The sequence below is a fragment of the Acinonyx jubatus genome, chromosome A1 (genome assembly GCF_027475565.1).
Source record: "Acinonyx jubatus isolate Ajub_Pintada_27869175 chromosome A1, VMU_Ajub_asm_v1.0, whole genome shotgun sequence".
NCBI classification, from domain to species: Eukaryota; Metazoa; Chordata; class Mammalia; order Carnivora; family Felidae; genus Acinonyx; species Acinonyx jubatus.
Genome location: NC_069380.1, coordinates 71,290,566 through 71,317,019, shown reverse-complemented (window position 1 = coordinate 71,317,019; position 26,454 = coordinate 71,290,566). Strand labels below are relative to the sequence as shown.

The following is a 26,454-nucleotide window of genomic DNA, read 5'->3' as shown; positions in this document are numbered from 1 at the left end:
CATTATCTGTCTAAGGCTACTCATCCCTACAGACTCAATTCCAGCTTCACTCACTTCATGAACCATATCTGCACCCAAATTTATTTAGAAAAGAGTATCTTCCTCCTCTTACTCTCAAGATACTCAATCCCCTTTCCCACCACATTTTGTCACATTTACCACAAATACTTGGTGTAGGGAGCAGCAAACTTTTTCTACAAAGGGCTAAATAGTGAACATTTTAGGCTATGTGTGCCATACATTCTCTGTGGCAGCTATTTAACTCTGCCATTATAACAAGAAAGCAGCCATATGCATACAAATGAGCTTGTCTGTGTTCTAATAAAACTTTATCTGTAAACACAGAATGCAGGCCTCCTGGTCCTAGTTTCCTGACCTCTGGGTTAGAAATACAATGTAGGGTGGTCAGTAAAAATCAGGCTGATTAAATCTTGTAAACAACATCACTAATGAAAATAGGATGCATGGGTTAGCTATGTGCTATCATATGATTATATATTGAATACATCCATTATGCAAATATTGCACAAGGGCCAGTCCTATCAATTTTTAATAATATCTTATGTGTCCAAGAGGAAAATCATAGGGTTCTGATCAGCTATATGATCTTAAAGCCTAGACAAAATGATGAAATTCTGGCTCATTGGCTTTCTATTAAAAAGAAAATCTAGGGGCACCTGGGTGGCTCACTTGGCTAAGCATCCGACTTCGGCTCAGGTCATGATATCGCAGTTCGTGAGTTCGAGCCCCACGTCGGACTCTGTGCTGACAGCTTAGAGCCTTGAGCTTGTTTCAGATTCTGTGTCTCTCTCACTCTCTGCCCCTCCCCCGCTCATGCTCTGTCTCTCTCTCTCTCTCTCTCTCAAAAATAAACATTAAAAAAAACATTTAAAAAGAAAATCTGTAGAGTATATGGTTCCGTGAAGATTATGGCTGATAGCCAGACCAGATTGTTTCTTATTAAAACTATCTGGTTTGCATTTTTATATTGAATAAAATTAAGTAAATAATTGCTAGAGCACCACACTACCTCTTTCACTATGTGTTTAGTGTTTTGATAGAAACAAATAAATAACTGTAGTAACAAAATAGTCATAGTTGTCACACATTTCAAGCTCACTTAAAGAAATTGGGATTGAATTCATGTTCAATTTTCTATTTTCATTTCAAATAGATTTTGACAATATTTGTTGCAGGCCTTATGAGGAAGTTTTCTTTGCCAAAGAATTTCACTGGTTTTCAATTTATCACATAAAAATTATGCAAAATGTAATGAAAATTGTCTATTTATTTGGATCGATTCCTATCTTTGACACAATATGCTCTGTTGCCATAGATAAAACATTTAAACAAGATCGTTGACTGGAACACACAAAAAATATTCATTCTATCTTGGAAGTGATACAGTATTCTGGACTACAGATTAGAAAAATCTCAGGTAAGTAAAAAAATACTATGTAATTTTCCATTGAAATATCTTCTACCATCTTTTAAAAACTCAAGATTATTAACTTCAACTTCTGAATTTCTTCCTCTCCTCTAGGTTCTGTTGAATATAAAAATAGCAAGAAGAAAGGCAAGATAAAATAAAGAAGGGGGAATAAGGAACAAGGATAATTATTTACCCACTGGAAAAAGGAGTCCTTAAACAATCACCTTGTATGAGATTGTCATTTCTATGCAATTTGGTTCTTTTAAATTCTTTTTAGCAATTCACTTCAATATATGCAAATTATGCCTTTAGTGAACACTGCTTTTTCATATAAATGAGAGATTTAACACTGGATTTAATCAGGGCCTTCCAGGAAGCCACCAGTTCTGGTCACCTGCATCTTTGGCCTCCTTGAGGATAGAAAATGACCCAACACACAGAAGTCACAGCACCTCATGGGAACACAGAGAAAGAATGCTGGAAGCATCATTGTTACTTCTCTCTGTATCCCAAACTTTCTGTCTCTGCACTATCTTATAAAAAGTCATATAAATAACATTTACATTCCTGAGGTTTTGTGAAATATAGGATGCCTATACAATTTCAGACATTCCAGTAAGTGTGCCTAAGTACAAAAAAAGCAAATAATAAACATGCTTTTCTCCTCCTAGGTACCATCCTACTATTATGGGTCATTCCATGACAATAGAACTAAAAGCCATAGTAGACAGCACAACGTGCTCAGAGATCCACGGAAGACTGCCTGAGGATCCACAGAATGATTTGTCATCATTTAATATGACAAAATACAGCCTTGTTTCTGGCATGATTTACCAATTCCCTGATATTTTCCCCATTTGGTACATCTCTAAAAGCAGCTCCTTTCCTTCTGGATAAGAAAGAGTAAGACGTTAATGTTACAGGGTTATTTCTTCTTCTCCTTTGGCTGCGGTCCTTAACAACTATGTTTGAAATGCTATAATTTACCATGACTATTCCTCGAGCACCAGATGATGTAGTGATCAATCCATCTAAACACTTAGAACAGAGTAAATCTGAATCCTGAATGCTGTCTTGAAATACTGCGGGAAGAACACACTGGGTTCCCTTGTCTCTTGAAAACCGGGCATTTCTCACTGCAGCTAACTTATAATAAGGTACTTAATTACGCCACTGAGAATTTTTAAAATAGAATCAAAAATCACAATAGGTGGTGTGGTGCTTAATTTAAATGTTTGGAGGTCTACTCTCTTAACAAATTTGTAAGTCCATAATACTGTATTGTTTGCTATAGGCACTATGCAGTACAGCAAATCTCTAGAACTTACTCGTCTTGTGTTGCTGTAATTTTATACCCATTAAACAAGTCCCCATTTCCCCCTCTGGCAACAACCACTCTATTTTCTGCTCCTATAAGTTTGACTATTGTAGACATCTCTCTCATGTTAAGTGTCCCGAATGTACACACACACACACACACACACACATACACACACGCATGTACCCACAATACAAATACACAAATACAAAGGGACACAAGGACATAATCTTGGATTGTGAGCAATTTAATCTGTGAGTATTCCACAAGATGAACAAACATTTCTCATAAATTTTAACTTGACCAACGAGTGATGACTCACAAATACCAGTAGTATGTGATGCCCAACATCACATGATCACAACTGAGCCAATAGTTCTTGGAATTCATTTTGATATATGAGTGATTTGGATTAAAAGCATGTTTCCAGAATGAATTACGCTCACAAACCAAGGTTTTACTGTATTTGGAGGCATAGATATATTTATGACCTTGATTGTGGTGATGACATCATGGGTGTATACATACGTCCAAACACAATAAATTGTTTACATTAAATATGTGCTATCTTTTGGTTTATCATTTATACTTCAATAAATCTACAAAATAATTTAGTAAAAATTACAAAGATCCACCCTCCCAAACAAAGTCTTTAAAATACGTTCGTTGGAGGACTTTCCTTGTCTGTTCCAAAAAACATCTCTGCGCACATGAATGAGAAAAATTATGATTCAGTTGTCAAAAAATCAGAGTAAAAATCACATAGGTTAAAAAAAATACATGCCTAAAGGGAAACTTCTCTGAAAAAATAAAAAGAAAATTTAAAGATGTCTTTTGCCAGTAAAAGAGATAAATTATCTCTCAAATTGAAAAATCTCCAGATGGTGGGAATTTGGCATGCTATTATTCTTTGAAAGTATGTTTCCAGCTAAGGGAATTGAACCAACTTGCTTAATTCATTAATTAAAATGTACTAATTGATAAAAATGAGGACATAGTTTCTATTTTCTAAAAGCTACAATATTAAATAATTAGCTTTAATTTATCATTCTTCCTCCACTTCCCACTTTCCCTTGTGGGAGTAAATGCTTATGTGTGTTTAAGGACTAAAACATATGCAAAACCTCTTAGAACAAGTCTGATGAAAGAAAACCAAAGGGCAGAGAGGACAAGTAAAAACATGTGAGAACAGACCAAACAAAAAGATGACTTAGACACAAGGACAAATGATGATCCAAAAAGGCAAATACAGCAAACACAAGCTTCTGAATAATAATGTCTGTAGATACATCATTTGTTTGATGATTACAGAAGTCAATGAAAGGAGTTTAATAAATGGTGAGCTCATAAAACTAAGAGCAAAATGTATCAAGAACAGCTTAGTATTGCAGTTGTCACCATTGGTGAGTGAAGGGAACCTTTGCTATGTTCCTGGTAGGAGGGTATACTAGTCCACTTTTTCTAGAGAAAATTATTTGTTTGGGTAATTTTTTATTGAAAATATTTATTATATTGGTATACATTTAGATGTACATTCTACATCTAAGAAAAAATTGTGCAAATTTTCTGCTACAAGAATGTAAATTGCAGCATTTAGAACTTGAACAAAGTAAGAGATGATTTAGATTATCTAATAGAGGAGGAATGATTAGATTTGTTTGCTACAACTATACTAGGCAATCTATACTATAGATACTATACCATACCATACCATACCAGACCATACCAGACCAGATCATACCTTACTATACCATAGATACTATACTACAACTATACTAGGGAACTATACTAGGTAATCTATACTATAAATACTACACTATACTATATTATACTGCTATACTATTCTATACCATACTATGCTATAGGTACTATACTACAACTATACTAGGGAATCTATACTATAGATAGTATACTATACTATACTATGCTATGCTATACTGTACTATACTATATCTTACTATGCTATAGATACTATACTACAACTATACAAGGGAATCTATATTATACTATATTATATTTTACTATGCTGTAGATACTATACTTGTACTATACTAGGGAATCTATAGATAGCATACGATACTATACTATACTGTAGATACCATAGTATAATATGCTATAGCTACTATACTGCAACTATACTAAGGAATTGATTATACTATACGATACTATATATACTATATACTATATATATATACTATATATACCACAACTATACTAGGGTATCTATACTGTAGATACTATACTACAGATACTACACTAAACTATATTAGGGAATCTATAGTATAAATCCATAGTATAAATGCTATACTATATTACTACTATATACTATCCTATCTTATACTATGCTATAGATACTATACTACAACTATGCTAGGGAATACGATGCAGCAACATCAACGATTTTGCATAAAAATGTTTTCAACAAGGAAATGTAGTCATTAAATATTGCTCAACCAATTGGCATGTTAAAAGAACGAATACATGATCTAAAACAACAGTTCTGGAGTTGGACGGCTTGTAATAAAAGTTTGTATAAAAACTTGCAATTCTGGCACTTACTATGTAAGATGGCAAACTATTCAAATTTCCAGTTTCTTTTTCTGTAAAAAGAAGAATAATTATACATCCTACTTCATTGTGTTTGGGGGATATTAACAAATGACAATATATTCAATGTTCTTACCATTTTCCCTGTTGAAGAAGTACACATAAATGCTGTTCACAGAATAGCATAAATACATCATTTGTAAAATATATACATGAATATTGATAGTGATAAGGTATGCATATGGTTATAAACCTCAACTGTTTTTTCTCCTGATCTCTTGGAGTTTAAGCATGATTTTTTGTGTTTGCTTGTTTGTTTTAACTTCATTCGCTAAATTTTGGATGTGCAAGAGTATGAGTCAGGAGTTCTGTTGCAGTAACAAAAAACTGTAATATCTCAGCTGCTTAAGACAGCATTTGTGGTACAGTTCTTCAGAGGTCAGCAGAGGTCTCTTCAATCCTCATTCAGAGACCCCACCTCCTGGATTAGCGACCATCTCAAACACTGCAAGTCCCCACACGGGGACAGGAGGGATGGCAAATCTCTCACTGCCTCTCAAATTTCTGCTCTGGAGTGACACACATCAATTTTGCTCACGCGTTTTGGCCAAAGCCAGACACCTACTCAGAAGGAGAACCTCAATAAAAATAAAAATTTATTCTTAGGTCAAGGAGAATTTAAAAGTAATGTGTAGCCTATCAGAAGCCATTTCAAGTTTTTGAGCAGAACACTGGTAGAAGACTAGAGAAAGTTATCTCCTAGCTCCAGTCCCTGGGAGCAGAAATTAGGATGAGTAACTGTGTATCCAAATCGACTAGATGAGAGTCCTCTAAACAAAGATATATATAGGCAATAAAGAATCGAAATCAAGGAGTAATAAGGGTGCCTGGGTGGCTCAGTCAGTTGAGTGTCTGACTCTTCATTTCAGCTCAGGTCATGATCTCACATCTGGCTCTGCAGAGTCTGCTTGGGATTGTCTCTTTCCCTCCCTCTCTGCCCCTCCCCCGCTTGCACTCTGTCTCTCTCAAAAATAAACACACTTAAAAAAAAGCAATCAAGGAGTAACAGGATTAATAGAGAGTTTAAGAGATTATCTAAATTATTCCCCTATTTTCAAGATGTAATGATCACACTTAGTCATCCCCAGCAGAAGCAAGTGATCTAATTTAATTTCTGGTGCACAAATGCCTTCACCTAGCCCCTGAGGTGGACTACACTGAGGAGCATCAATACATTCTGCTGGGAGAATTTTTTTTTCCTTGGCCCCAGCAAGCAAGCTGCTGAGGCTCTCTGTCTTGAGAACTGCTGGGCCCTGTAATTGCTTTCTTCACTCATGTAACCACAGCTGCAGTTGTCATTCATAAATGGCAAAACTAATCCTTTAAAAGTTTTCAGATTGGCCATTTGCTTTACAGCATCCAATGCCAATGAGTTTGCAGATGCAGCTGTGAGAAAAGAAGGGTCTCTGATCACTGGTCTGAGCATTGGACTGGCTCTCCTAAATCCTTGGTCTTCATTCTCAGAATCCTCATATTTTGTGATGGTTCCCTGGGAAATCACTCCACTCATCAATACCTTCTTTTCCCTGCAAGGACACTAGGGAAGCTTATTATTGATCTCTAAAGTACTCTAAAAAGCTTAAATGAAATAAAAAGTATCATAATTCTATACATTTATTCAACTCCTTTTTAATAAAATAAACTTTAAATATGTGCTATAAATATGTAACTGATACATTAGTGACTGTCTAGGAAGGTAAGAGACAAATACATGTTTGTCAGAGTTATCGAAGACTGACATCCACAATAATTAAAATCCACAAGACTTTTCTTGCACTAACACTGCATTAAAAAATTTAGAGACAAATGAAAAACAAGTGATGTTCTATGTTTGAGATATACCTTATATGCTTTTCTTATTTTTCTATCATATAATTTGTTACTTTTAACAATGAATGAATGGATGACAGTAGTGTGAGGGACATTAATTTTTAATCGTTTTTCCTTTAAAAGCATGACAGGCTTCCTCAAGCTTTCTAATGACAATATTTTAAAGTGTTTTGTTGTTGTTGTTGTTGTTGTTGTTGTTGTTGTTGTTGTTGTTTTGTGAGAAAGAGAGAGAGTGTGGGGGAGGGCAGAGAGAGAGGGAAAGAGAGAGAATCCCAAGCAGGCTCTGCACTGTCAGCACAGAGCCCAATGTAGGGCTTGAACCCGTGAACTGTTAGATCATGACCCAAGCTGATATCAAGAGTCTGGATGCTCAATCAACTGAGTCACTCGGGCACCCTGATGATGTTTTATTAATGCAGACAGAACAGTAGTTCCCCTCTGGGGTTACTGGTGAAAATGGGGCAAGTCAGAAATAAAATCTCTGAAATGAAAATTTCCTTCTACCCATGCCCTAACCTTCTACTTATAACCATTAGGGATACATATCAGAGTATGGGAAAATACCTACAGAGCAAATAATCTTAAGGACTTTGTCTTCTACATAAAGAAAACTCTAAGTAGTCAAAAAGACAAACGATTATAAAGAATGGGAAGGATGTAAGGAAACTGCAACCCTCAGGCACTGCTGGTGGAAATGTAAAATGGTGTCACCACTTGAAAGACAGTTTAGCTGTACCTCAAAAAGTTAAACAGAGCTACCATATGACTCAGCAATTCCACTTTGACCTGTATGTCCAAGAGAAATTTAAACACATACCCGCACAAAAATTTATTTGTGAATGTTCATAGAACAGTATTCGTGGTGGTCAAAAAGTAGAAATGACCCAAATGTCCACTAAGAGATGGATGGATAAATAAACGTGGAAATCCACACAAATGAATATTATCCAGCCAGCAAAAGAAATGATGTACATGGATAAAGTCCCATTTATGCTAAGTCAAAGAAAACCAAAGACAAACAGATCACATATTTTGAAATACCCAGATTAGGCAAATCCCTCGGGACAGGAAGTAGATCCCTGGTTTCTAGGGATTGAACAGAAAGGAGAATGGGGAGTGACTGGTGAGGAGGCACAGGACGGGATTTCTTTTAGTGGTGATGAAAATGCTCTGGAATGAGGTAGTGGTGAGGATTGCATAATTTTATAAATATACTGAAAACAGGGGTACCTGGGGGGCTCAGTTGGTTAAGCGGCCAACCCTTGGTTTCTGCTCAGGATTACTGGCTCTCTCTCTCTCTCTCTCTCTCTCTCTCTCTCAAAATAAACAAACTTAAAATAAATAAACAAATATACTAAAACCCACTAAGTTGTATGCTTTAAAAGAGTGGATTTTATGGTATTTGAATTATATCTCAATAAAAAAATTCATTTCTCCAAAAACAAAACTGCAAAACAAAATGAAATTTCTGGTCTAGCGTTCAGGTAAAAGAAAGTATTTCTCATTTTCCTCTTTCATGAACAAAATCTGTAATAATCTCAATGACTAGTTCTTCCAAAGGCATATTGCATATTAACTTTGCTATGTTCATGTGAGAGGTGAAATTGTTATTTCTTATTTTGATAAATGAAAATAATGGAACCAGCTTTCCTCTAGCTGCTTTTCTCCTCTTCCAGTGTGCCCCGATCTGGAACCAAGACCACACCTGAGGCTACGTGCCTTCTAAAACAGCATCAGCTTATTCAGCCATCTATTTACACAATGCTTTCTCAAAAGTCAACAACTTCCTCAGTGTAATGTTAATGAGTTTCAGAAATGTCAGTGGACAATTAAATGTCTCATTCAGAAAGTTTTGAGCAAATATCCAAACTTTTTTTTTTAGGAAGTGTACTCTTAATCTCGTTTATCTATTTTGCTCATCCCTGACCCCACCCCTCTGGCAATCATCAGTTTATTCTCTGTAAGAGTTAGTATTTCTCTCTCTCTCTTTTTTAATTTGCTCATTTGTTTTGTTTCTTAAATTCCACATGAGTGAAATCATATGCTATTTGTCTTTATCTGTCTGCCTCATTTCATTTAGTATAATACCCTATAGGTCCATCCCTGTTGTTGCAAATGGCAAGATCTCATTCTTTTTTATGGCTGAGTAAAATTCCATTATATACATACATACATACATACATACATACATACATACCATTTCTTTATCCATTCATCCATTGATAGGTTGCTTCCATATCTTGGCTGTTGTAAATAATGCCACAATAAACACGGTGGTGCATATATCTTTTTGAATTAGTGTTTTCATTTCCTTTGGGTAAATATACAGTAGTGGAAATACTGTATCATATGATAATTTCATTTTTAATTTTTTACATTTTTAATTAAATTTCTATTTTCCACAGTGGCTGTACCAATCTGCATTTCCATCAACAGTGCACAAAGGTTCCCTTTTTTTCCCACATCCTCGCCTACACTTGTTATTTCTTGTCTTTTTTATTGTAGCCATTCAGCTAGGTGTGAGATGATATCTCATTGTGGTTTTGATTTGTATTCCCCTCATGACGAGGTATGTTGAACATCTTTTCATGTGTCTGTTGGCCATCTGTTTGTCTTTTTGGAAAAATGTCTGTTCAGATACTCTGGCCATTTTCAAGTCAAATTATTTGTTTGGGGTTTTTTTGGTGTTGAGAGTGCAAGTTCTTTATATACTTTGGATACTAACCCCTCATGGATAGATCATTTGCAAATATCTTCTTCCTCTTCCTTTCAGTAGGTTACTTTTCTGTTTTGCTTGTTTTGTTTCCTGGGAAAAACTGGGTTTTTTTTTGTTATTGTTGTTGTTGTTTTTAATGTAGCACTGAACTAAACTGAACTGAAATTGAACAGACCTCAAAGCTAAACTGATCATGTAAGAGCATGTAGCTGTGGGCATGTGTGTGCACCTGCACGCATACAATAGAGAGGGAAAAAGAGAGAGATTATATTTCTCTATGTACTTTCAGTCATGCAAACTGGATGTATTATTAGTTCTGAAAAGACTAACCTTTCCATATTCAGGGATCTCAGCTATCTGTTAAATAAGATATTTATGAATTGAGTGCATTTGACTCATAGGAGGTGGTAACAGGCCTGAGAGCCCTCACTTACCCCTTCCAGAGCAAGGTAGATCCGAGCTTCCTTGGCACCTTCTGATGCTCTCCTCTGCTGACAGTGGGCAGGAACGTGGGTGCTCACACTTTTTCCCATACCAGCCTACTTTGCAGTCACATCTTCCACAATTACACTGTCCATGACCTTCACAATGAGAGTATAAAAAATACGAAAAAATAGACAATGAAGTCAGAAGTCAGAAATGAATGTTTTCTTTTCAACAGTGAATATCACAAATAGCCAGGATCTTCGTTAACACCATATTAAACATTAAAGCAAAGGCACATTTTTCTCAAGTTCTTTAATATCTGGTTTACATTGATTGATCATGAGGAGTAAAGAAAAGCAACAATTCCCTATAAGATAGATGGGTTTGTAGGGCTATAAACTTGAATCCATCAAAATCCAGGTGCTTGCGATTGCATTGGTCTGCTGGGGCCTAAATGGAGTATGTGATGGATTTGGTAATTAATTCATGTGGAGGAGAGCCATAGGAAATTGAAAACAATTTGCTTTTGAAACAGGTCTTATCTTGTAGAGGCCCCCACACTTTATTTTCATTACCATTTTTCTACACACGACATGCTTAGCCTAGAGACGCTTAGTCTAAAACAAGTAACGTCTGTGGAGTTCACATTCCTTGAAGATCAATGTAGTATACACAAAAGAGGTCAGGAAAGATATTAAAGTTCTTTACACATGGTCACAGAGCCTGTAAAGAATTGTGATGAGCAGTGGCGTGGTAAAGCAAAAAAACAAACAAACAAAAAATGGCCTACGTTATCAATCAAATAAATCTGGTCCTGCTATCTATAGAGTAGGGCTGGTCAAATGTCAACTTCTCTGAGATTTAGCTTCTTCATATTTTTTTGAAGTTTATTTATGTTGAGAGACTGCGCATGAGCAGAGGAAAGGCAAAGAGAGAATTCTAGGCAGGCTCTGCACTGCAGGGATCAAACTCATGAACCGTGTGTGAGATCATAACCTGAGCCGAAACTGGACTCTTAACCAATGGAGCTGCCGAGGCGACCCTAGTTTCTTCATTTTTAAAGAAGATAATAATACATTATCCACATTTATCAGGAAGTACAAAGTATATCTTAAAATGCTACATAAAAATGAGCTATTGTTATTTTTATTCATTTGAGTCCACATACGTAAACAAGTAGGAATAGAAAGGAAAGCAACAGAGGTGAGCTTTCCTTAACTCCGAATCAGCATTCAGATATTCATTATTACAGATGCAGAACACTGTGGATTTCTATAATTGCTGCAAAAAATGCATGAAAGATTTTAAAGGAAGTGGAATAGTACTTTTTTTTAAGTAAATCAAAGATAATACTAATGAATGAAATTCCATGTTCTTTTGTTTTTGGCATCTGATATTAATATAAACCATACAATAAGGAAACTGCCCTTCAGTGAAGACTAGTGTGTTTTCTTAATAGTCTGTGAGGTGTGTGGGCAGATATCTATCATTTGAGTTGGAAGAATTGGACAATCCACATATCTGGAAGCTTTTCACCACCTATTAACCTGGTTCATCATGGAACGAATCATAAAACCATAGGTCAAAGTGGAATGAGATCTTAGGGATCACTGAATCCAAATTTTGCATTCAATGCTACATCCAATTCAACATACATTTATTGATCACTCACTACGTAACAGACTCTAAACAACAAATTGCTGTTGTCCTTAGTACTCTGCCTTTGAGATCATCATTTTAAAGGAAACGAAAATTAAGATTGCTAATAAATATGTATCACATGTCAAGGGGATCACTTAAACCTTCAAATATCAGAGTTTCTATTGTACTAGTTTAACTTATTGGCAGTTATATTCCAGAGGTTGTTGGACTTTGTGGCTCTTTGTTATTATCCTAGAAGTCCTTACCCTTCTTCTCAACCCTCATGTAATTTAAAGCCAAATTTCTAAACAGAGCCACATTGCAAAAACATAGATAAATAACAATGCTAAAACAGATTTCAACATTTGAAGTACCACGAATCCTGCTTTTTATAGAAGCCAAATTCTTGGAGACAAGAGGTCTCATTTTGAGGACAGTCAGATCTGTCATGAGGATATTGAACAAAGAACAGAACACGCTGCCATTTGTGAGAGACGAGCTGACACTTTAACAATAACAGTGAACAACAGGGTTATGGTGAAAGGGGAGAAAAGCTTTACTCTTAAAAGTCTGAAGTAGCGGGGAATGTTAGAAAAAAACACCCAGTAGGCAAGGATGCCAGGCAATCCCTAACTACCCAGGAGAATGCCCTCACACACCTGGTGGGCAGGCCTGGTCCCCAGGCGTGGAACGAAGCAGGAGCCTGTGTGGAGGGAAAGCAGTGACCGAGGACAGACCCTTCTCAAGTTCTGTAGCTGGAATACAGCCTTCAGAGCAGCCACTGTTTTCTATCTCAGGTTTGTTCACATGTCAACATTTCAAACAAAATTGGTGGCGGAATAAAAAATTCATGAAGACGGTCAGAAGTTATGAATAAGAGGTTTTTAGAGTTAAGATCTGGTCCAATGAAGATCAAAAGAAGTCAGATGAACTATGAATGCAGTGACACAGTTTGGAAAAAAAAAAAAAACAAACAACACGGCTGCTGTAGACCTAGAAGACGAAATCTCTGAAACTCTTTCACCTTTATGCTCCAAATTCACTTTTGTTCTCTTGTTCTCTTATTGTTTTCCTCACTCAGTGTTTAATCTCTACACTTTCCTCCCTAATGTTATGCGATTTTTCTATCCCTTTGCTATCTCTGTGCTCTAATACAATCACTGGGGGTGGGGGTGGGTGGGTGAGCAGCCTATGTGGTCCTATATCTCTATTTCCTGTGCATTTAAAGCAGCATCATGAACATTCTCAAGAATGAGTCCTATAAATTTATGCATCACCCCCAGGCATCACCAACTCCAAGCAAAACTGGGAAGAACACATACAATGTGTCCTCACTTTTGCCACTTGTGTGATGAGCCCTACCTAACTTCTGGAGGCTTCCCCAGCCTCAGCCTTCACCCAGTCATCGAGTGCTATTGAGGGTTATTGACCCTCAGGAACCCCGCTGTAGTCTATTGCTTATGCACTGGAATGAATTAATGAGACAGTATCACTACTGTGATTGGTTGCAGACGGAAAGCTTTTGCCTTTAAATAGGAAAGTATCACAGTGGGGAATATTATCCAGTTCAGGATGGCCATAGCTCCTCCCCAAATCACCCACTTATGAGTCTTCTCTACACTATGCCATCTGAAGTCAATATCAATTGAACAAGTTTGGGCTGAGGAAATAAGAGTTATTAAAATATGAATCATATTTCATATTTAAATATTTTTCATATTTCAACCATCCATAATGAATGAAATTACTGAGAGTCAGAAAATGTACGGCAATGGCTCTAAATGGTGATAGCAGGGATATAGACCGTTTCTTAAAGTTTCCATTGTTTGGGGAAAGTAGAAACACCTAAATCAAATATCCCAGTGAGGATCACAGAGAAGCAAATGTGGAAGTAATAAAGCAAGGTTTAAATAAGTCTAGTCTAATATGATGAAAAATAGTATTGACAGCAGTATCTAAATGTTTATTAGTGATGAAGTTAAAGCATCAACCTAACTTTTATTTTCACAGTAATGAAGATTATGTCCTACATCTTTCAACAATTCCAAATCATGTGCTGTCCAAATATATTTCAGAATATTATGGATCTCACTTTAAATGAAATTGTACCTTTTCTATAAAATCCTTTATGATATTTCATCAGTGGAATTAGGAAATCACTTAAAAATGCATGGTATTGATATCAGATTCTGAAGCCGGTATTGAGCCTTTCAGAGGAGACAGGAAATCGTAAAATGAAATAGTAATTTCTCTCCTGGAGTTACTAGTTTCTCAAGTGCAGTATAAAACTTATGCCAAAGATGGAGAGAATGAATTATTTTATAGGATAAAATGAAAAAGATGAAAATGCTTGGTTTTGACATATAAAAAAGAGTTTAGAAATGATTATTTGTTTAGCATGAAAATCCTTTAGACTGCCATAATATACTACAACAAATCTTTTCTAAATAAATAGTGAAAGATGCATAAAAGAAAAAAGTATATCGGTGTTTTTAATCTAAATATGTCACTAGTCCACCTCCTGGCCCTTATCTCCTTTTATCTTTCAAATGAAAAAATTAGAAGTGAATTTTACCAAACTGAAATTTCATACTTCTGTGTTAGTTTTTTAAATATATAGGTTGATTGATCGATCGATAGGTAGATAGATATGGCTTCCAGGAGTTAATTTCGTGGCTTCTAAACAGTATTCCTCTAAACTCTGAAACTCTGTAAACAGAGGATCAACAAATACAGAATGTTGTTGTTTATCCTTGATACAAAACATGTGAAGAATTCACATTAGGGAATAGCTCTCAGAAGACCTATGACCTGCATTAAACACACACACACACACACACACACACACACACACACACACACACACAGCAATGGAAGAACAACACGGTGCCTAGCATTGGTAAATGGGATGGTAGCCCCATCTGTACCACATGGTCAGGCAGTGGGCAGCATGGCTAGACACTACGTGGCACCATGGCCACGTTGAGCGTGTAGGAGCTGGAAAGGCTCTCAGGCCATTACAGGAGAGGGTGTTGACACTGAAACTTGTTTTTTCCTTTGTAATCACTGTGCTCTTTTCAGTGAAGCCATTTCAGAAATATCAATCCACGGCAAATGTAGTTGCATCCATTCCAGACAAATGTTCTTTTGCTGTACAGGACATTTCTTTCTTTTATAATGATCAAGACTGCTCATGAACTGGAATCTGACTTTTTCAAGTAGCTTCTTAAAAGCAATATGAGGACCATCAATCGGAAAAGTTTGGGGGAATAAATTAGATCTAACTAGTACTTGCTACATTTGATATATTTGATTTTTCTTTCAAGATAATGCAAACTGAATATACTTAATCATTTCCTTCAGTTTCTTTCCATAATGCTTTGGTAATCCACAATGATAAATTTCCTCACATAATACAGTTCTTTCAAATGATTCCACTTTCCAAATTAATGGAACTCTAAGCCAGCACTTTTTCGGGCAGAGAAGACAAGTTGAAAGATCAAGTTTAAGGTCACACAGCAACATATTTTAACAATTATGGGATTTGGGGAAATAGACCAGAGTGTAAACAGCTATTGGGAATAAAAGTTATTTCAGAATCAGGAAGTAAATTCTGGGGGGCAGCAGCTTATATAACTAACAAAACAAACCGTTGGCACACTTCAGGATGGCTGGTCATGCCCTGGTCATTTTAGTGACACTCAAATCCTGTTAACAGTAACATCTTTGAGTTGTTGTGGATGTGTGTGTACACGAGTGTGTGCATGAATTATATCTGTGTATGAAGGAATTGGTACACACACACACACGTACACACACACACACACACACACACACACACACACTATGTAGATGATGAGCAACAAATAGAAATGAAAGAAGAGGGGCGCCTGGTGGCTCAGTGGGTTAAGCGTCCAACTTTGACTCAGGTCATGATCTTGCAGTTCATGGGTTTGAGCCCTGCATCAGGCTCTGTGCTGACAGCTCAGAGCCTGGAGCCTGCCTTGGATTCTGTCCCACCCCATAACCGTCAAGAATAAATACGCATTAAAAAAGAAAGACAGAAAGAAGAAATAAATAAAACTGATTTATTTGGAGCAGGGAGCAGGTTTTAAAATACTATCTTCTGTATCCATGATGTAGCAGATGTAGTAGGCACAAAATATTCACATTTCATTGTATTACTGAATAGATGAATGGACAGGTGGAAATGAATGAATACAATGAGAATGTCAATTAAAAGAGCAACCCACCAGGAGAATCCCTGGGACTTAAATAAGACGAACACTGTCAGGATGGTAACAATGGGAGCTAAAAATAAAGCTGCATTTCAGCTGAGCCTTATTACCTTCCAGCCTTACATAAATCACTAGAGAACATTGACATAGTTGGGTTACTTCTGTCTCCTAACACAGAGGCACCAACGTGGCACACTTCCTGTGGTGCAACTCAGATGGGCAATTAGGAAAATTGTGGAGACTAATAATTCGCTAAACAGAATGTACAGAATTCAACAGATTTAATGAGAATGAAAAAATACTGGGGGTGGATACCTGCCTCACATCATAATGACATGCAGAGAAGCTTAGTTTTATAAGAATTTGAGCATCCGGAGTAAAATTGAAGAATTTTGTTTGCATCACTTGGAGATTAAATTACACGAATACTTGGGCTCTGAATGTGTTTCCCGATGACACTTAATGGCCACGTGAACTCTGTCAAGTTAATCTTTCTGAACCTGTTTCCTCTCCTGTTAAAATGCAGATAACAATGTCTCCCCCTCTGAATTAGGGTGAAGGTAAAATGGAATAAGGTGTGTGAAACGTACTAAAAGTGTGGAGTCTCAAAGCAAATTTCTTCTTCCCTAAATTCCTTTTTTACAAAAACGTTTATTTATTTATTTTGAGAGAGAGGGAGAGTGAGCAAGAATGGGGGAGGGGCAGGGGGAGGTGTGGAGAGTGAGAATCCCAAGAAGACTCCACGCTATCAGCGCTGAGCCAGACTCGGGGCTCCACCTCACCAACCGAGAGCAAGAGTCAGATGCTCAACCCACTGAGTCATCCAGGAGCCCCAAATTCCTCCTTTGTTTTTTAAAATGTTTTAAAGTTTTTTTTTTTGTTTTTGTTTGTTTTTTTTTTTTTTTTTTTATATTTGAGAGAGAGAGAGACAGAGCGCCAGCAGGGGAAGGGCAGAGAGATGGAGACAGAATGTGAAGCAGGCTCCAGGCTCTGAGCTGTCAGCACAGAGCCCAACGCAGAGCTCGAAGTCAACCGACTTCAGACACCCAACTGACTGAGCCACCCAGGCACCACATCCAAATTCCTCCTTTTAAATGTGGGAGGCTGGCTGTAGGCATTGGCCATGCTCAGTTCACTTCAACAAAAGAATGATAAAGTCACGATTGCAGACTGATGTCTGAACCAGCCCCCCTTCCCACACCCAGGGGTCTACCCCTGCAGCATGGAGACCCCGTGTAAAGTGTAAAGGGCTAAGCACTCCTCCTCAGCTCCTCCCATGACAAACCTGACCAACCACAGCCATCACTGCCCAACTGCTTCACTGTCCCTGAAATCTCCACGGATAGAGAGGATTGGAAAATGTGAGAAAGAGGAAAATTGGGCAGAATAAGGAGGGAAGGAAGAAACGAAGGGGAAAATTTCAGGTTCCAAGGAGGCCTCTTGATGACCTTCACCTGCCCAACCTACTGGGGTAACTGAGCCCAAATGACACGCAGTAGGGAATCGTGCTTTTATAAAAGGACTGAAGTGTCCACTGAAGTGTCATTGTCCATCTTCACCTTGTGAGCCCCCTCCCTCACAGTGAAACAGAACAGCACATGGGACCCTGAGCAGTCACTATAATGTAGCAATTCTGAATTTTTCAACCCCACTCCAAAAGCAAGCTCATGGGTTGATCAAGGATGAACGTCCCCTATGCAAAAACAAAAACAAAAACATTCTATCAGAAAGTCCCAAACTTCCTTTGGAATAGGGTCCAGTTCCACAGCAAGGTAAAAAGACCACCAGTTCTGTGTCTCGCCAGCTTTCCCTTCTGTCACTTGGGCATTCTGGGAGTAAATAAAATGATTCTAGTCCCCTGCACAGATCACACACCTCTACTCTCTTTGCCTAGGACATGTTTCTCTCATTTCTTTTTACCTGCAAGCCTACCTTTGAGGTAGGGTAGGGGTAGACATGTGCATGGGGATACAAAAATGTCAGCAATGCATGAGTCATATGTCACCACCTCTGCGAAGAGCCTCATCACCCTAAGTAAAGTGTCAAATAAGCCCACGCCCAACTTTCTCTACATATCTCACTTATTCAGTTTATTTGTTGCATCTCCAGCCCACTGGGATGTAAATTCCATGAGAGGGGGGATTTTATCTGTTGTGTTTGTTGCTATATCCCCAGCATTATGGCCAAATGAGTAACAAATGCATGCCTAAGCAAATCTCCCATAACACCATGTATTAAAATTACATGTTTATGTGCCAGTTTTGTCACTATTATTTTTAAAAAAAATTTTAATGTTTATTTTTGAGAGAGAGACAGAGCGTGAGTGGGGGAGAGACAGAGAGAGGGGGAGACACAGAATCCGAAGCAGGCTCCAGGCTCTGAGCTGTCGGCACAGAGCCTGACATGGGGCTTGAACCCATGAACCATGAGATCATGACCTGAGCCGAAGTTGGATCCTTAACCAACTGCGCCACCCAGGCACCCCGTGTCATTATTGGTTTTTTTTTGCTTTGTATTTTGCTAAACAGTAAATTTCTTGAAGGTAGAAGCTACGATTTTTTGTGTTTGCATTTTTGTACCATAATATCTCACATAGTGCCTCCAGCATAGTTGGCTCTCCATAAATGTTTGTCATATTAAATTCAAGTTTAAACGAAGACTTTTTTCAGTAAGGAAAGAACCTTTACATTTCTTCAGATTCACAGACCTCTTTAACATTTTGATTCTGTCTCTTAACTGTGAGGCCTTCCGCAAGTTATGGAACTTCCTCGAACCTCCATAACCCCAATAGTAAAATGAGAAAATATCCCCACCTCATCGACTTTTAAGAAAAATAAGTGCAACGACCTGGAAAGTGCTTAGCACAGTGTCTGGTATAGAGACCTACCCAAGAGATGCCAGCTGTCTCATTTCCATTGTGCAGATGATGGGGATAATAACACTCGTATACAATGAATAACAGAAAAATCTGAAAAGGGCATTTGCCCCAAAGAATAGTGTTGACAAAATGTTCAGGAGACTCTCCCGAGCATCAGGGATCATCAGAACAGGGAAACCCTTCTGGGAGCACAGTGTTAGCAGCAGGCTCCCCTCAGCCAGGCCAGACAAGCCTCTGAGGCTGTGGAATCGTGATTAAATAGGGCAGCTCTTTCATTTCCCTTTTGCTGGCAAACTTTCAGGAGACAGTGGAGTTTCCTATCTACTTACACACCAATCAAGCAGTCAGGCTTAAAAAGATGTATGTATATATGTCTCTGTCTTCTGGATTGTCAAATATGACCGGACTGAAAATCCATAACTCCCATTTTTGCTCAGTGACACTTTTTCAAACAAATCCAACCGCTTTCTTTTTTTCCTTTGCACTGTTAGAAGTTCTGGCAGAGTGTGTTTTGGCCTTTGCACTCAGGCTGCAAGCTCTGTAAAGTCAGAGGTCATGTTTGTCTCCTTCACTGCCAGAGCCAGGAGCCCAGATGCAGTCCAGACCCTGGTAAACGGTGTCTGCTCTATAAATGTTTATAGAATAAAATTTTGGAATCCAATTATTGATATTTAATCCTACACTAATCTGCGGAATAATTTTAATATATAAATTATACTAAGGAATTAATTCATTAAAATATCCTTGAGAGGGGCGCCTGGGTGGCTCCATTGGTGGAGCGTCCGACTTCGGCTCAGGTCATGATCTCATGGTTCATGGGTTCAAGCCCTGCATCGGGCTCTGTGCTGACAGCTCAGAGCCTGGAGCCTGCTTCAGATTTTGTGTCTCCCTCTCTCTCTGCCCTCCCGCACTCACACTCTGTCTGTCTCTCTCTCAAAAATAAATAAACATTAAAAAATAAAATACCCATGAGAACCATATTATCTGAAGTTTTGTAATATATGACTGTAGCTGTTCTCATGGTCTCCATCCTGGACACTGTCACCTGGACTGCTGGTTTCGTAGGCCTAGAGATGAGCAACCCATATCTGTGGCAGATGGCTCTCCTTGGGGGGAGGAGTTAAACTAATTTTAGGAAAGTGACCCCTTTCATCCCTTGTCTTGGCCCAATGTGTAAATTCTCTGAAGACTTTCCAAGGCACCAATAGGAGCACTGTGAATATCAAACGCTCTCCATGCACAGATTCAGTTCTCTTACAGTTTCTGTGAGAATCAGAAAGAAGCTTGAAAATAGGGAAATGAATTTTTTTTAATTTAAAAAAGGGAGCGAGGAGAGCACATACCTGAACAGAAGTCATCAGAGTATCTGTCATAGACGGCCCTACAGTCCCTTTCGTCACACTCACAGGTGTCCCCGTGAATATCTCCCCAGTCTCCAGTTGGGTCAACATCGTGGCAAGAACATTCACCACACACACAAGTCCCTAGATGAGAAAACAATTGTATACGGTTTTAGCGAAGAAACACCATGAAAGAAAGCATCTTGCATGTTGCTTTTTAAAATCTTTTGCTTACTGTGTATTTGGAAAATACATACATTGGATAAAAACATTCTACAAAGGAAAAACACCATCTAATGTGGACAGCAGAGATTCTTTAATAGAAGTTATTTTCTGTGTCTATTATTGAGTGGGTTGTGGGATGTGCCCTTAGCACAGTAGTGGTTTCTTTCCAAAACAGCATCAAAACAATGAATACGAGTTAGAATCCCAGCCCTCAAGAAATCTGCAACCTATCTGACAAAAGAAAGCTACTGGATGACTGTAGGGTCATGTACCAAAATGTAAAAGGTGGTTGTGCCTGGATTTTTAAAGTATCTGTATCTGGGGGCACCTGGGTGGCTCAGTTGGTGGAACGTCTGACTTCGGCTCAGGTCGCAATCTCACAGTTCATGAGCTTGAGCCCTGCATCGGGCTCTCTGCTGTCAGTGCAAAGCCTGCTTCAGACCCTTTGTCTCCCTCTCTCTGCTCCTCCCATGCTCAAATACTCTCTCTTTCTCTCAAAAATAAAATAAACATTTAAAAAAATAAAAATAAATAAATACCTGTATCTATGTTTTAAAAAATGAATATCCTTGGCTTTCATAATAGTATAGCTGATGTGGGTGCAGGGGATAAGGATAGGTATATGCTAAGGTGAGTCCAACCTGACACTGAATAAACGATTTAGGCGATACAGGACACTTGTTCTATCCCTGATTAGCTGTGTCTACAACAAAGGTTTTCTGGTCCTTGGAGATGGGCTAACAAGGAAAAGGAGGTAAGCCTGTGCAGGGATTGGTGTCTCTCTCCCGCCCCCCACCTTCCCCCCACCCCGGAAACAATAATGAGGAAGAGTGCCAGGGGAGACACGGATGGTTCCTTCTGAGAAAAAAAAAAAGACATATTGCTGTGCCTCCTCCCGACTTGCCTTCAGGAACCCCCGAAATCTCACTGCTACCCAGCCTCATTTGAGCATGCTGCCTCCCAGTCTGCTCTGCCAGATCTCCAAATCAGACAGCTCCAAGTGCAGGAAAGGACAGGCAGAAGGTGAGACCTCAGGGGTTGGCGAGTAGTGTGTGTCTCTCTCAGAGCCCACACATCCCTGCTGCAGAACCGGCCCTGATCCACAGCCCAACCATTGGCATTTTTCTCCTCTTTCCTTTCAACATCTCACGGGAACACAGCCCAAGATTCCTATACTGACATCATGACAGTGATGACTGGACCTACTGAATAAGAAGGACGCGGACAGAAACATGTCCTTATATAGAAAAGGAAAACATAACATGAATTAGTGAGCTATAGAGTCAGACCTATTCTGCATACATTAAAAAGAGGACTTTTCTTTATAATTTTTCTTCCAACTTCAGGCCTTTTGCTTTCCTTTCCCTATGTATAGAAATTTGGCCCATTTTACTCTTCTGCATTAATTTCTTACGCCATTTTTTGAAAAGGGAAAATTGGTTGTATGTTAAGGTTTCCCACATAAGCATTACCTGATAAAAAGCACCATTCATCTACAGAAATTAAAAAGTATAATTTTCCAACTTTCCAGACTTCTATAATATTAAAAGAAGGAAATATGGGGGCGCCTGGGTGGCTCAGTCAGTTGAGCATCCGGCTTCGGCTCAGATCATGATCTTACAGTTTGTGAGTTCGAGCCCTGCGTCGGGCTCTGTGCTGACAGCTCAGAGCCTGGAGCCTGCTTCCAATTCTGTGTCTCCCTCTCTCTGCTCCTCCCCTGCTCATGCTCACTCTCTCTCTCTCTCTCTCTCTCTCTCCTTCAAAAATAAATAAAAACACTAAAAAAAATTAAAAAAAAAGAAGAAGGAAATATGGTCACTTATATATACCTTCAGGCAGGCAACAAATGGTCCAGCATAGTTCTCTTTTATCTGCCAGTACAGCTAATAAGGGGAAAATGACAAGTAATTTCAAGGATTTCTAAAAAAAAAAATGTTTATTTATTTATTTTTGAAAGAGAGAGCAGAGGAGGGGCAGAGAGAGACAGGGAGAGAAAGACTCCCAAGAAGGCTTCATGCTGTCAGTGCAGAGCCCGACGTGGGGCTCAAACCCATGAACTGTGAGCTCATGACCTGAGCCAAAATCAAGAGTCAGATGCTTAACTAACTGAGTCACCCAGACCCCATGTGTTTTCAAGGAGTTTTAAAAAGCATTTAAATAAAAGTAATTTGATTTGATATCAACAGTTAGTTAACTCACTTTAAGGGACATTTTAGCAATACCAACATATTCTTAAAATTCATATCGAAAGTCAATCTAAATTTTATCTGGTTGTCTGACACATAGTTTCTATACCTGTTCTATGTCATTTTTATTATTGCAGATAAAAGTGACTCCAGATCAATTCAGTATTACAACCAAGCCTTCGATTTACTCATAATTAAGACAAAAGGGTTTCTTGAATGTTCTCTAGATAATTAGATGCTCATGCTGTAGATGGTTCTGTTAGTCAAGAGACATTTAACAGAAGTATCTACAAGAATTGCCTTTTAGCTGTACTATGCTATTTCTGGATGGCCGCCAAAGAAATTACAGTCCCTATGTTAACTATTTGTTCAGTGAAGCTTAAATAACTACAGCAACTTTCTTATCTTTCTGCTTTGTTACTCAATAAAAAATAAGAAAGAGAAGACTGTTGGCATTGTAAATGTTGACTTACATCGAAGTCAAACACTATAAAAGATGACCTCCCCCACACCCAAGGAAATACAAGGAAAAGGAGGGTTAATGATGAAGAGCTTTGTTTTCCTCCCAATTCATAGTAACGTGGATGAATGACCCACCTCTGTTACTGCAGATTTGGCCATCTGGAGATGTGCATCTTCGCTTGCTCTCCCAGGGGGTGATATCACACTGGAATTCACATTTATCGCCATGCCAACCAGCCTCGCAGTAACAGTTTCCACAGTAACACTTTCCATGGCCTTTACCCAAAATGAATTTTATAGAGTGAGGAGGGGGAGCAACTTTTAAAAGCAAAATTAACTTTCTACCTCTTTGTGATCATTTTTGCCTTTTGAAATAATATACCAGCTCTACAATCCTTGCTTAAAACAATCAAGTTATAGATCTGTCCCCCGCACACCATGGTTGTGCATGTACCTCCATAATCGTACACAAAAAGCAAGAGCAAGTGTCTTGTAACTTGTCCTAGCCAGGCAGCTGGTGAAAATGAAAGAAATTTGAAGAAATGACATGAAAGAACGAGACAGGCTGGTCTACTACCCTCCAATCTCAAATGCACGCATCAGAGTCAAATGTATGTAAGCATTCATGCTAAGGGCATTTCTTGAATTAGTCATCCAAGGATTTCATTTGAAATCAACCATTGAGAAACCAGTGGTACATATTTACTTGGAAGCACATCATTAATGACTGAACGCTTCCTAAACCAGAGGAGATATTTCACCTTTTCGTTCAACTGTGTCCCACAAGCTGTTGTGTTCCACCATGTAGAAAAGAGGTTTTCAGTTAAACCAGTGTTTATTACTCCTTTAGGCCAATAAAATAGCATGGACCCCTGGCCTCACAATCAAAGCCCCTCCTATTCGTCAAGGGGACAGGATGACCCATCATTTTGTGTTCTGATGCCACCACATCCCTTCAACTCCTGCCTCGTTTTAAATTTTACCTGGCTTGTTTGTCCTTACATCCAAGCAACCCCTATTGAACTGTCACATCTTCACTTTCTGCATCCATATCTAGCAATCCTACAAGTTCCCAAAAGATGGTAATTCTATTTACCTCAAGTTACTTCTTAGATCCTCCCTTTTTGTGGTTATATAAATTCCTAGGAGTATAGTTATGTATTCACCCAACCATGAATGTGTGTTTGTTCTCGTAAATATGATGAAAACGAGGGTCACGCTGGATTTTGCTTAGTCTATTTTTTCCATTTCATAGAATTATGTTTTATCAGAGTCTGTAGCTAAAGTCATTGTTCTTCCCTCTCTCTTCTCCTGCAGCCATAATTCCACAGGGCCCATGGGAAACTGAACGTGAGGCTATTTTTTCTTCCTAAACACTATGGCATTTCTGGCTCATGGCAAAAGTGTCAGTAGGGCCTGCAGAACTCACATAAGAAAGGGGAATGTACAATAGAATATTCTTGTCTCTTACCCTATTCTTGTCGATGAAAAAAAGCAGACACACATCAGAGAGACAAAGGGAGAGAGCGAGAGAAAGAGTGCCACAGTGAGATATAAGAAAGACACGGGGAACCAAGCACACGATGCCATGTTTTCTACCTAAGTGAGCTGTAATTTGGATGTCCATGGAAAACCTCTTATTAACTGAATAGTCAATGATCATTTCTACAACAAATTTTAATTTGTTCACTTAAGCAAATGTAAAGGATATTAAATTATTTCATCAGTGATAAAATATAAAAGCTATACCTTTTATTTATGAACTCAACAGTATCTATCTCTCAGGTACCCACACAAAATATCACATCCCAGTGCTATGTCTTCAGGAACTTGAAGATTACACTGGAAAACAGCAAGACAACTGTGTGCTAAAAGCTTTTCTATAAGTTGGTTTTTTCAAGACTTGATTAACTCTTAAACTAGAATTTATTTCCTCTGTAATTTCAGGAAATTTATATAAGGTGCCACATATGTAAGGATTACCATGACATTAACAAATAATCCCAAATCTATGTTCTTTACATCCAAATTATTTGTATATTTATAAAATTCATAATTGAATCAGGGTCTTGCTAAAAAATCATTGAGATATAGGTGAATAAGGAGAGAAGAATCATGTGAAATTACACTTGGATGTAGGTCAGAAAAATTAAGCAGATATCCTCACAACCCAAATGAAAATACTGTTAACAGGACACATTTGGATAATGGAGATAAAATACAAGCTTTGGGCAACACACATTCCTGACAATAAATATCATTCTTTGCTTTCTGTAAACTGATGGAGCAAGAAAATCTCCTTTTAAATTGTTTTACCGATGGGCTGTAGAATCACCTCTTAACAGATTGGTTTCATGAGAATGAATGACATGTGGAAAGATCTACAATCCCAGTCAAAGTCACTCCCAGAGGATATTTACCGCAGTGCTGGTGTCTATGGTCTGAAACTTTGCGCCATGAAATTGCTTAAGCTTCAAACAAATGGAAATAGTAAATGGCAAGGTTGGGAGTTAAACATTTCCTGTTGCGTGACTTCATGTTAAATGTTTATATTTACACATGCAAATAGACTTTGCTCTGGTGATGTGTATCAGAACACAATGGCCCCAAGCATGTTCCCTTCCTCTTTGTTTTTCGTCCATAATAATTGGAAATGAAACATCAGGAGGAGGATAAATGCATAATATTTGTGGGTGGATTTACCTAATTGTTCTAATTATTTTGGATTGAGTCCATTAGCAGAATTGTCTGAGCAGCACCTAGCTTAGGTCACTGCCTTGAAAAATGTAAATTTTTGTGTTTGTCTGTTTTATTTTGGTGGGTTGTACAGCAAGGAAGCCAGAGAGAGCCAAACAGACCTAAAATAAGAATATCTGAATGATCACAAGAATTGAAGCTGCATTTTTTTTTTTACACACAGAGGGACCGCTTGTCCTAAGTCAGTGACACTTTCCCTATGGCTCTCTCGTTCCCCCTGCCCCACTGGCCCCTGATCCTTCCACAGAAAATGCTCTTCTGAAATCACTCATTCTGTAGGCAGAATAGGATTCCATGGATTGGAATCTTGCCAGAGATAAATGAAATAAGTAATTGCTTATTAATGAAGAGATGAGACCAGGGGTAACCAGGCTAAAACTTTTAACAAACAACAGAGA

At 38.2% G+C, this 26,454-nt stretch overlaps 1 protein-coding gene across 1 annotated transcript in view; it reads right to left on the bottom strand.

Annotated features, from left to right (window-relative positions):
• Positions 1-26,454, bottom strand: part of ITGBL1 (integrin subunit beta like 1) — a 203,500-nt gene that overhangs the window by 88,436 nt on the left and 88,610 nt on the right. Inside the window, exons 5-7 of the mRNA XM_027065181.2 lie at positions 23,435-23,575; positions 20,430-20,570; positions 10,338-10,484 (exon numbers count right to left, since the gene is read on the bottom strand). Coding sequence (XP_026920982.1) covers positions 10,338-10,484; positions 20,430-20,570; positions 23,435-23,575 — 429 coding nt within the window. The remainder of the gene's footprint in view (positions 1-10,337; positions 10,485-20,429; positions 20,571-23,434; positions 23,576-26,454) is intronic.